Genomic DNA, 13181 nt, shown 5'->3' on the forward strand with positions numbered 1-13181 from the left:
ATATTGACATCTTGGATCAGTGATAAAATACATCATCACGTTTATGAATGCACTCTCTATATACAATTCATAAATTATTCTTCCATTGATTAAAAGCGTATTAGAGGCTCGAGGATTTGAAGGTCTGTTTTTAGGCTGGTGTGGAGGTATTCAAATTCTCCGTGATTGTATGGAAAATTACAGAAATCAGAGCTGTCAAACCCAGATGTTGCCAGCTCCCAATTCTGTCCATTAGTTAATGATGAGCCTGATCAAAATGTGGATGTGCAGATTTTGGTCCAAAGTTCCCCCTGGCTGGGGAGCGGAAGGAGTCTGGAAAGAGATGCTAATGGGGTGAGACCGGAGTTCAAACCCCTGCAGGGGGTTCAGGTCTCAGGTGCCCGTTCAGGCTCATCTCTAACTTTGGTACAGTCGGCTCCACTTGCCCAAAAACAAGGGGAGAAAAAAAAAGAAAACTGGGAAGAAGGGAAGAAAGACAAAGAAAGCACTTTGTTCGCTTCAGTAAATATGAGCAAAAATTGTTTCAACATATTTACTATGTCTGTTTGAAAGAAATGTGCAATAACATCACTGTTACGGTTACACAGGCTCTATTACAAGACTTCTAGCTCCATCTGAAAGTCAGTTAAGGAAATCTGCTTGCCCGTCCCTCCCGCCCTGTGTGCCCTCCCCACCCCCCCGATAATCAGGTCTTTTAGAAATGACAAGCTGAAGGAAGGATCACCTACTCTGCTATGAAATAACTGTGCCAGCAGCGCATGATACCTTGGGAAATAAAAATTTCTGTTCATGCAATATAATGCTTTTCTATGTGCTCTAGATTTTGAGCTGAAAAGTGAAGAGTCATCCCCAAAATGACTCCACATTTATCAACATATTCACTATCCACACTTAGGTTCACCAACTCCCAACCCACCAAGCTTCTTCAGACTTGAAAAAATGAGTAATACAACAGGATTATTAATTTGAGATGAAAAGAATAAGATGCCTAAACCCAACAACACTGCAACCAAATGATCTGTGAAAAGATGAGTCCTGGCCCAATGACTACAGACAGGACTGATACTGCATGGCTTATCCTTACCGTGTGTGGGCCCGCCCAGCTGGACGAGGGTTATCCTGAAAGCGCTGAGTTAAAGCCCACTCTGAAGCATACTGATATCAGTGGAGAGACTAAAACTGACTGCAGTGCTCTCAAAGCTCTTCTTTGGCCACCCCTGACACCCATCTGAAGCCCATCAGGACAATGCCACCTGCACTTCTCTTCCAGGAAGATCAGCAGCTCCACATGTGCTGCCAGACTCCAGCATAACCAAGGGAAACCTTGGGAGAGAGGCCCCCACATGCAAAAGTAGACACAACGTGGCATTCATCACTGAGAGGTGGCAAAGCTAAAGGCCATATGGGACAGCCTTTTATGTACTGTATCCAATACAAGTTGGGTTTCCCAAATTAGAAAACCCCTTAGATCATAGCTGTGAGGAATGACATATGCGGGGTTGGTGAGCAACTACGAAGTTCCCATACACAGTCTGGTTTCTGTATGCAATCCCTTGAACTTCTGGGAGATCTCACTGGGATACAAACTACCCAGTGAGTGCGGGTTGCAGAATGAGGCTCTGTAACCCTTTAGATAACTGGTGAATTATTAAATCAACGACAACAAAAAAGCTGTGTTTCTTTAGCAGGCAGCAGAGCACACTGTGCTCTGCCCTACCCTGCGGGGACTCGCGCAGGTCGCGCTGCTCGGCCGTCAGGACTCTGCTTCTGAAGGTTTTGAATACTGCCACACAAGAACTAAAAATTGTCACTGTCATCTCTCAAAGAGTTAAACGAACAATATTAAAATACCATCTTCTGTCACATTTAAAGGCAGTTGGATATGTTTTTTTCCTCTATATTTATATATACAGAGTTCTGATCTAGAAAAACCAATACAATAAACCATTTTACGTTTAAAAACAGGCAGTCTTTGGTGACGCAAAGGCAGAGATTTTCTTTGTTACCTTCTGCCTATTTCACTCTGTCTCATAAAGTGAATATTACTGGCACTGTCAGAAAGTTCGAGATACTGCTCCACAGATAAAACAAAATATCCATCGTAGCCTTGTACCCTCCCAGTGCTTAAAAGCTGCTGTTTCTCTCCATCTGTCCATGCCCTAATACCTTCTTCCCCTTCCTGCAGCCGTCTCTGCTCCTTAGTCCAGGCCTGAGCCACGGCTCTCTGCCTGGCTACCTCTAACACATGGTTCTTTTCTTCTTCAACTGTTGTTCCATACCTAACGTTAAAACAGAGCGCGCCGTGCTGGAGCTGGATGTCAGCAAAGCGTCTAGTCCTCCCATTGATGACGGAAGTCATCTGTGACACCGTGACGTTGACACCATTCTCCAAGATGCGTCGTCCTCCGGTGTTGCCAATGAGGGCCAAATCTTCTTCCAAAGACCCCAGCTTGATGAAGTAATGCGTGTCTCGGCCCTCTATGGTGAAATGCAGGTTCTCCAGGTAGTGAGCGTTGTTGAGGATGGCAGCAATGCGCCGGCTGTCCTCGTTAGCCACACCTATGATGTCAGCTGTCACTAAACCATCCTTTATAGCGAATTTGATGCCTTTTCCGAATACTGAAGGAACAGCTGCAAATCTCCGTTGCTTCACTCCCTCATAGCACTTGCCATCACTATATCTGGGTGTCATGGGAAGCTGATCCAAGGATATGAAGTTTCGGAGTTGCTTTTGTAGCTCACACTGAATGCCAAGGATAGTCTGGAAAAGAAAATACCAGTAGTTTGCAGGTGAGGCATCTTGCAGTTCATTATAGTGTCTCACAGACCCTACTAATCTCTTGATTGCTTAGAATGGATCTTCAATTTGTCTGGAAAACACTGTGTATATCTACAGAGCCTGGGTATATGCACAGGCTTTCTAATCACCTAAGGCATTGCTTTCAGCCTCTTGGACTCTTTTATTTCTAGGAAACAAATAGCAAACATATCTATTAAAAATAGAATTTTTGTATTTATTCTTCCTTTTTTTTACTTCCACCCGTCTTTGAATTGTTACTCTAAGGGTTGGCTTTCAACTCTTAGGCGTGGGGAAACCTGAACTCAAAGCCGTGCTCTTTCACATGAATATATGCTTAGTCTCTGTGCATCTAATTATGTCTTCTGTGAAACAGCAGTAACAGTTTTCATAGCCCATTCTTTAAGGAAAGTAGGTTGTGAAGGTCTCAAGACACTAGAACAATAAGAACTAGGCAAGTACATCAGATTTGTAGACTGAGGCTAAAAAAAAACCCCTTTCAACCAGCTATTTGTCTTTCTATACCCATCAATGCACTTTTTCTGTGCCTTTGTAACAGCTTAATATCTCAGTGATAATTTTGCATGAACATGTTCCTACATCCGGAATTAGCTCCGACCCTCCAGCCCTCTGCACTTCTTGTACTCATTTGTGCATGGAAAAAGGCGTGTGCTAAATGCTGTGAACATGAACTCACAACACTTTATACCTCCTTTTCCTGACTACATCGGAGGAAATGAGTCCTTTCTCATCTATGCAAAATCATATTTCTTTGTTAACAGATGTTCATATAGTTACATGAAGAACATGAATGCCTGCTCAGAATATTGGTACTTAGTTCTGTTACAGTTTCATTGATTGATAGACCCTGATAGCTGCTGCATGGCTCTTCTTAACTGAAAATAAACCCTGAAGCGAGGTTGAGTTTTACAGACTCCCCTACAAACCCATAGCAAAATTTCTCTTTTCCTTTCTCTTTCCTTTCTCTTTTCAATAACTATGCAGAGGTACAGACTTGTAAAGCTGTTTTTATGCTCAGTGATTTTGCATCTCTTGTTGCATTTTTTGCTAACAAAGACGAAAATCTGTTGTTTAATATTTAATCCCACATTTTTTTTGTGTGGTTTTGTCCATTTTCACACCAACACTTTAACACTTTTACCCTTTTGTTTCTCAAATTTGGATAGTTTCTCTGTAAAGATCTGCAAAGTTGCTTCACTGTGTTGCTAAAAGCATCTCCTTAAAACTCTCACTCCACTCTCACACATGTACAGGACTAACATGAATGTTTCTAGCATTGTTAGACTATTTGCCTTGCCTATTATGCTGAAAGATAAAGTCACACTGTTTCCTTGGTCTCCAACATATTCTAATAAAAAACCTTATTTTAGTATTAGAAGCAGCTGAACAGAGTTTTTGCTGACCTTCCCAGGATCCCACTCTTGGGTTTTTGTTTGAAGCTCTAGAAGTTCGTATGTTGTCTCCAAAGCTTCTATCTCTGGTTTTGGGAATCCAGGCAGTACATTGTGCAACTGGAAACCAAACAGCTCTAGCCAACTTCCAATGTCTACAAAACAAGAAAAGGATGCTGGAAATAAGGTACATAACTCCTAGAAAAAGCGAAGGTAGTCTGCAGAAATTGCAGTTATGCAGAAATCATTTTCACATCAATTTATGTTTTCAGTATTGGTTACAGTATTTATTGTAGCAAACAAATTATTTGATTACAAAGCATAGCTATACTTGGATCAATAGTGTACCTTCTATCTATAGTGGAAAATTTCAAATTAAGCTGCCTCTATTCCTCCCCTAATTTTAGCACTTAGAAAAGCAGCAGAAGCAACTATAAATTATTTTCTTGCCTACCATAAAGGCTATAGAAAACAGATCAAGCTCAGTAAAATCTTACCTATTAAAAGATGTGAATTTAACGTATGTAAGATTAGAGCCAAACAGTAACTTCAGAGTATGCAAAAGATTTCTGGACATGACAGAATTTGACAGAAAGCTGTATTTTCATGAGGAACATGTTACTTTTACCTGTTGTGTACTTAGCGACATCTTGGATTCTGCCGACTGGGTAATTATTTTCAAATGAGTAGAGATTAAATGGCTGTGGGACAGCATTCAGGTGTTTCCATATGTGATGGTTTGGTGTCGTCCATCGGCCAGCAATGACGTCATAGTCCCGCTGGCCCAGATGAACTAATTTAGTGAGAGAATCATAGAGCCCTCCATGAAAACCAATGATAACCTGGAAATCTGGATTAGTGTCCTGGTAGATCTCTCCATATGGGGTGTACAATATTTCTTTTATGACTTGGCCCCGACTGCTAAATACAGCTAGAGGTGTTCCAGTGTTATCACAAGCAACATAATATTCTTCACCACTGCTCAATTCCATTGCAATGAGATGACCTTGAAGATCATAATACAGGGATGTTATTTCTGAGCTGGTATGATTGTACAAGTGAGTAACTCTTATTGGGTTGGAGAGATCAGCATAGAAGAACTGCAAGTGTTGCCCGAGGCTTGACTTGCTCGCAACCCTTCTTCCAAGGCCATCATAACAGTATTGCACAGTCCAGCCAGACACTTTGTTATATGCTTTGTTCAGCAGACCGTTAGAGTTGTACTCAAAGATCTCATTGCCTCTTTGCCTGAGAAAACCATCTTCATCCATTTTATATTGAATTTCTCCAAGTCTGGTAATGCGATCTCTCAGATCGTATCTCAGAGGAGTGAGGCGTGCACTGTTCCCATGGCTCAGCAAGTTGATGTTGCCATTAAGATCATAGCTGTAGCGCCACTGGGTTTTATCATTCACAGACACCGTCTGAAGCTGACCATCAGCATCATATTCATAAAAGTATCTTGTTATATTGGCATCTACACCTACGCGTATATCACAGATCACCATACGACCCATATTATCATACTGGATGGTCATCCAGTAAGCGATAGACTTGAGAATTTCATACTGTACTTCAATCACCTGGCCATTAGCACTAAAAATTTTGGTATGTTTCATCACAGTGGTGGTTATAACTTGGTTTAAATCGTAATTAATGACACTGAATTTTCCAAACTGTTCAGTCCTGCCAGAAACATCGACGTAACGGTACAGATCTATGGGAAGAGGCGTCTCATTTATCATGGCCTGCATGCTCGTGACACGGAAGTTGTTATAGCTGTAGTCAAATCTGGCGTTTACAAGTCCTTCTTCACTAAACCTGAAGATCTGGCGGCCAATAAGCGGACCTGTTCAAAACAAAAAGGGCAGAGGAAAAGCAAGAAGAATAGTGAATTATATTCACAGTATACTTAGCCTACAGATAAAGCAGACAGGCAATGAGCTCAAATATACCCTTAAGCCTTATTGCTACTTGACTGTCTCAGAAAATACTGTTAACTAAGAATATGTTAGGTTATTCTCTCACAAACCCTTATTAATGTTTGCTCTACAAAATATTTATATTTTATTAACATTTGTTTAAATGAATGCTCTCTTATTAATAATTATAATTTCTGTTTACTTACAAGATAATTCTAAACTAAATTTAATATTACATGTTGATTTCCTTCCTTGTATAAACAGTCCTTTTGAATTTATGTTATAGTATGGTATAAGCAAGGAAACTTGAAAATGCAAACAATAAAACAACTTGATTTAGTATTTAGCAAATACCCACACAGTGGAATAAAAACAATCAAACATTATATGAGCTATTCCATAGTAAGCAATAAAAAGAAAACTATATTTCAAATGGGAGAGCTATATATGCCTATGGACACAGACACACACACATTTTTCTATGAAACATAAAATATAAGAACTTGTAGACATAAAAATAATGGAATTTCATGCCAGGAAAAAGCAGGATCAGGGCCAAAAACTTTGGTAAAATAGTAAAAGTTACACAAACCTGTTTGCCTGTATCTGATGGTACAGATGAACCCATCATGCATTAAATGTATTGTTTTAATAACCCCAGAAGATTCCTCATAGGTGAATGTGACTTGAGTGGTATCATAGAGAATCTCAGAAAGCCGGGACTGCTTGGTGTACTTGTAAAGGACCCTGCGCCCTGTCCCAGGGTACAGTGTCTGCAGAAGCCGTCCGTCTCTGGCGATGTCCTGGATGAACGCCGCGCTACTGTCCGGAGGGGTGTAGATGTTGCGGTAGTACCCGACGGACAGCATGGTTTGCAAGGCGTGGCGCACCATGCTCGGCATGGTGACCGACAGCAGGTAGCTCGACTGGTCGTACTCAAAGATGTAGCGGCGCTGGCTGTGCAACAGCAGCATCACAGACTGCAATCAAACAGGAATGGTAGTGTAAGCAAATGATTATTCATCTAGGGAGTGCCTGATGGAAATGCTGAAAAAAACATCCACTCCTGTAGTTTGGTCTTACTGCCTGTACAACGCCAAGTGAAGCTTTCAGCTGCAGGAGACCTGGCCAGCAAGGTGGTACAAAACAGGAGGAGAATAATAATAAATTTAGAGGTAAGGACCTCCAAACTGGAAGGCCGATGTGGCTCTCAGTAGCATTTCAGCCTCATGCTGACTTGCTATGTTGCTCTGAAATATTTAGGTCATCCCCCCAGGAAGCAAAACCAGAGAGAACCTTTTCCGCATACACAGGCAGAGCATCAGCACTAGCAGATGATTCTAGGGTAGGTGCAAAGGGGAAACTTTGAGTGGTGTGTACAAAGTGTTTAGCTTTTACTGGCACTCTGCATACCTCTAGCACAGACCTACCCCCTTTTTCTGTATGCCTTCTATTAAATACACATTCCTCCTAGGGTCCCTTGCTTGCAGATGAAGAAAACAGTTTGCAGGTTGTTTGGTGTGACTTTCTATCTCTGTTATTTAATATTTAAAAAAAAATGTAATTTCTACAGAGGTACTTGATATTTTGCCCTGTGCTGGTTAATTGTGGCTGGTCAATGAAATCTGGCTGGTTTGTTTGGCAGATGAGTATGTAAACTCACAGTGTCACAAAGTACAAGCCCACCGGTGAGCAGTCACTGTTGAAACATCCTTGCCACGGTACCTGAGCTGAGACAGAGTGCGGACACTGCATGGTTCTTAGCTCACAGCCCAAACCTACCAGGCACATAAGCAAATTTATCAGGCTTCTGCATGATTGAGAGATCCCCTAAAACAAAGTCCTATGAGGAACAGCATGACTGCTTTTTCATACAGCACTGGGGAAAGAAATCAGAAAAAAAAAAAGGCTTTTTTGTCCTTTAAGCTCAAAAATCTTTCTGGGACAAAATCACCAATAGCTCAGCCCTGCAATGTGTTAAGTAACGCTGGCCCTAAGCCACTTTGCTCTGACAGATAGTCCAAGTGTTTACTGAAAGGGCCAAAGATAGGCTAAGCCTTGGCCATTGTCTCTGCAGCCCCGGCCCCCTGCCCTCCCAAGATGTGTTTCTTCCTGTCCTTGGTGAAAGGCATCTGTCACCTGTATACAAGCCAGAGAGCACCTACATATGCCACTTGCAAGTCACCCTCTGCCAACTGGTGATGACAGATCTTTACACCAAGCTTTCTCATTGCTTTACTGCTGGTCTGCCAAGCATTTCTAACATGCACAGGGTTTATTTTGTTTTCACCTTCAGCCAAGAGTCCCCAGTCTGCAGTAACCCACTGGCTGAACTCTCTTCTAGCACTGATGTGACGCCTCTCCCTCAATACTGCTCCCTGGCCTGTTTTTAAGCTGTCTGCCGTTGACAGAGTATGAATAACAAGACGAGAAACATCTCTAATATAACTTCAGTGCCCCTCTGTGCCATTTTTACAGCACTTTGTGGCTTTTCCACTTTTGTCCAGGATAGTAAAATGGTAGACAGTACAAGGGTTGAAGACTTAGTATCCTCTCTAGCCTGTTAGAGGGTACCTCGAAAATAAATTCCCAATTCATCCTAATAATATTACAATAGATTTTTCACTCTTTGCACAAATTGGGTTCTAATTGTTTTAATGGATTTTAGAGGGTAGCTCATAAAACATCCAGAGAGCTGTCATTTTATAAACGCAACCAGAGCCTGGTCAACCACATAATGACTGATGCCACATGGTATATCAAGACAAACAGCCAGTGGAAATTACTTGCGAGCTCTAGTGGGGATCCACAGAAATGCTGAGCATCACCACTAGATGTCATTTCTGTCCAACATACGCACACAGCCGCTCATCTATTTTGTCCGGTGGCAAACAGCAGGATCTTGGAAGCAAGCTTGGAATATGCAGGCAATTTTATAACACTAATTGAGGAAAGTGACCAAAACAAGAGGAACTGAATCTCATCAGGAAAAATTATTTACAGTGCTACTGTCATAGTGCTTTTAAACCCCAAAGTATTGTAGCTCATTTTGGAAGGAGTAGAGATTTTTGAAGATGTATAATTACAGATTCATAGAAAGGTCTGGGTTGGAATGGACCTTAAAGCTTATCTAGTTCCAATCAGCCTGCCATGGGCAGGGACACCTTGCACTCGACCAGGTTGCTCAAATTAACTCATCAAGTGCTAAAAATGAAGAATTAAATAACTGTGAATTGGAAGTGAATTATAGAATTGATTTTTTGATAAAAGGAATCACTGGATCTTACGAGGTTTCAGACAACCTTTAGTAATCATTATGTAATTAACATGAGTTATTGACTTTAATGGAGCCACAAAATGATATTTCATTGTCTAATTTTGATAGTGAATCCATCCTTCCTTGGCTCAAGAACAATGATGGAAGTACATTAAATAGCTGGGAGATCATGTCCATGGTGTGTCTGCCTTATAGTTATTTTAACGACCAGTTACAGCATAACCTGCTAGCTTTTGCCATTTGCTTCTACAAGATCAGGATTTGGCTACTTGTGTACAATTCCAGAATAACAGTTTTATGACTTTATTTATAAGCTCATCATAAACTAAGAACAGACAAAGTGGTTTGGAAAGATAAGAAGCATGCACCTTTTCAAAATTATGGTCCATTAGACCCAAAGAAAAAATAAGATTCCTCCAAAAGGCACATTGCCCAAATATTTGAAAGCTCTACTAAACACCTGCTTACTTGCCATTTGCAGAAGAGCATAGAGACAAAAGAATTCCTGGCAAATTTATCTGAACCAAACTTCTGAAGCTTCTAGGGTTTGCCAATCTTGTTAATACGTGCAAGAATCAAACTGCATACAGACAAGGAAGGAATCAGACTTTTATGCATTCTCCAGTCTCAATCATTTTTTTCTTTCTGTTAAGTTTTTTGAGGATCAAGCTTAAATACATTTAAAAAAAATACACCAAAGTTTATCTTAAAAGCACACATTTGGAACTATTTTATGTATAAATAACTTCAAAGCCATTCGATTTTCTGTGTGGAATACCCCCTACCAGTTTTACCTCACCTCTACCCTTCTAGCCTTTTCCTGTGGTTAAGAGGTTCAGAGAAAATGTTCTGCAAACTCACAGTATATGGGATAGTCCAAGATGTTGCTATTTAAAAAATAAGGGTTAAAAGGATGCTGTTTGAATACAATTTCACATTAAGTTCTGAAACCTTTAAAAATACAGACTGGCCTTTTGGTTTTGGGAGACAAAGACCAAATAAGATGCTTCTACAGATGAAGGAAATGCTGTTCTTCCTCAGTCTGTACAACATTTATTCCCTCATTTTGCGACCATTACTCGTAGACATAAATGAAAGTTAGCATACTCAGGCAATTTAGACATGAAGTCACTATAAAAGAAGATCAATAACTTATTTCATATCAATGTTCCCCCACCCCAACGGCTGTATATATGTAAGGATGTACTTGCTGGCTTGTCATTTTGGTTTTAAAATGAGCTGTGTTTATGGGGAGCAAAAAGTTCCCTTTCAGTACTGTTATATTTTTGACTATGATATACAGAGTAGTACGGTGCTTTTCAGCAGTGACCATGTCCTTTGTTCACTCAGACTGAGACCAAGAAGTCATTTTTACTTACCAATTAAACAAATCTGAGGTGCTGATAACTTTTTCAGACCTAACTATGGCAGGTTTGAGTGGGTGACATGTAGGTCTAACCATTTCCAGAGGCATTTTCATTTAGTTATGTAATTGTATGCATTTTCTATTTCAAAAGTGTTAAATACTCTTGCAGGAGGTGGCCTTATAACATAGTTCACAATACAGTATCTCTATAAAGCCAAATATTTTTGGCCTTGGTACAACAATCCACTTTTAAAAATTATTTACCTTTTCTAAATATGTGTAACTCCATATTTTACCATCTGCCCATGTTCTGGAAATTATGTTTCCACTTGGATCATACTCCATTTTCTCAGTCCAGGTTCCTCTTTGGATATAGGTGACTAATCCAGAATGTGAATAAGTGATATTGACCTCATTGTACTTGCTGATGGGTGACCATAGAACTGGGCGTCCTGTCTGGTCATACATAATCCGAAGAGTGAACTTTCGATGATCATCATAAATCTTTCCTGTTCTTGTTACATGATCAAAATCGATGGAGAGCAGGTTTCTGTTGTGGGCCTAAACACAAAGATACAGCAAAGTAAGAAAAACATGCATTTAATTACACACAAACCAAACATCTCTGTGTCAGCTCTAAAAAAATGTGCAGTGATTTAACACTATGATGGAAAATTTAGGCCTTATTAAAGACACGAAAATACAAAAATATTCACACTAGAAAGAGGAGGACCAAGAAACAAATGCTGCTTGCATTCAGTCTTATTATACTTTTCATTACAGGATGTTTCCTATTTCCATGTATTAAAACTTCACTTCTGCTCTCACTTCCTAAGTTTTTCTTCACAGCTGTGGATGGACTTCTTGATTCCAGCCAAAGACGTGTAGTTAAGCCCACAGATTAACAAAGATATCCTATCTCACATCCTCTCTTTTAAGCTCTGTTAATGTAGATAGGTCAGCTATTGCTCTGAGACAGCCCACACCAGGTCACATACTGATGCTGCAAAGGTAAGAGCTGTGCTTGCAGCTCCCTAAAACCCTGCTCACCAGCATCTTCATACTTCTTCACAAGCCCTTCCCTCTCCCAGAGCTCATGACAGCCAGTGGCAGCAGGGCCTGGTCTCAGCCATATTCCTCATTGCAGCTCTCGCCACATTTGGGACCTGCAACATCTGTTAAGCTCACTGTGCCCGACAGCTGAGCATAGTGTTACGAGCTGTTAACATTTATGGTCCAACAGGAAAATGCAGAGGGGCAGCCCAATTCTCTGTTTGAAATCAAGTTCAAAGCAGAACCAGATTCATGAACACAGAATATATTTATCCAGTGCTGTCATCATCTGCTGCTTACATCATTCAGACACTGAGCAATCACTATTAAAACTCCATTTAAATCAGAGATACAATTTAGGGAACCATAAAACATTGTTCATTGACTTGTCTTTCTCAGATCAATGCTCAAAGTGCTCATTGTATTAACCTGCTGCATTTTATCTAATCACTTGTATTAATCTATTCCAATTAATAACTTCTTTACGGCAGAAACGATGTCAGTGCAGGTGTTAACGCAGTGCACAGCGCAGTGCTAACTCTCACTGAGACCTGGAGGCATAGCCATAAAGGAAATAGTTAAGAATATGTGTTTAATAATTCAAGCTGTGATCATACGGTGGTAGTGATTAGAAACAACCTTTTTTTTCCCTTCCCACTTTCTGTTTTTAGATACAAAATAATTTGAAAATCTAGAAGAAGCAGGTGTTCTTTCTTCAGCTACCATTCCTGGGGTTTTATATACACACATGTCTAACTTTAACAGTGTTCATTTACAATAGCCATAAAATACCTATATACTCCTGTGGACTGCTGTAACTATTACAATTTATACTCTAATGATAGTTAAGGAGCCCAAGCAAAATGTGATGCTCAGTTCAACTCACAGAGTGAAAATAAGGTTTGGGTGGATGCCATTACTTCCCTTGTATTCCACATTTTATGTCTCATTAGTTTACTTTCTTGTATTAGGTTTAAGTTAAATTTAACACCCTTCTCAAGGGACAGGACAATACGCTGGTAGCAAGCCTCATTTCAACACTGTCACTGAAAGGCTGATTTCAAATCCCAGTGGCTTCTTAAAGACGACTCCTCCAATGTACACACAATGCAGTAAGGAGCCCCTGTGAGAGGGTGGAGATCATATGTCCTTTTACAAGCCAGGGAAAACTGGTTTCTGAAAGCAATGTCAGCTGATGAAAATAAGGAGAAAATTCATCTGACTTCAATAATACTATCAGTAACGCATAAAAAGATATATTTATTATATATTTTTAAACATTAGTTGACTCTAGTTCCATTAGCTTTATAGGTAGAAATTTCGCAGTGGAAATAATCACATAAATGTGCACTCC

General features: G+C 40.2%; 1 protein-coding gene across 5 annotated transcripts in view; it reads right to left on the reverse strand.

Moving 5' to 3' along the window:
* Positions 1-1113: 1113 nt before the first annotated feature.
* The window catches only part of TENM1 (teneurin transmembrane protein 1), a 363157-nt gene continuing 351089 nt past the window's right edge, over positions 1114-13181 (reverse strand). For all 5 annotated transcript variants that reach the window (XM_061358101.1, XM_061358102.1, XM_061358104.1 and 2 more), the window contains 5 exons: positions 11039-11335; positions 6724-7111; positions 4838-6058; positions 4222-4364; positions 1114-2761 (listed from right to left, as the gene is read on the reverse strand). In XM_061358101.1, coding sequence (XP_061214085.1) covers positions 2003-2761; positions 4222-4364; positions 4838-6058; positions 6724-7111; positions 11039-11335 — 2808 coding nt within the window. In that variant the 3' untranslated portion in view covers positions 1114-2002. The remainder of the gene's footprint in view (positions 2762-4221; positions 4365-4837; positions 6059-6723; positions 7112-11038; positions 11336-13181) is intronic.

This window comes from Neopsephotus bourkii, unplaced genomic scaffold (genome assembly GCF_033783945.1).
Source record: "Neopsephotus bourkii isolate Nb327-2 ecotype Australia unplaced genomic scaffold, CSIRO-AGI_Nbou_v1 NB_936, whole genome shotgun sequence".
NCBI lineage: Eukaryota > Metazoa > Chordata > Aves > Psittaciformes > Psittacidae > Neopsephotus > Neopsephotus bourkii.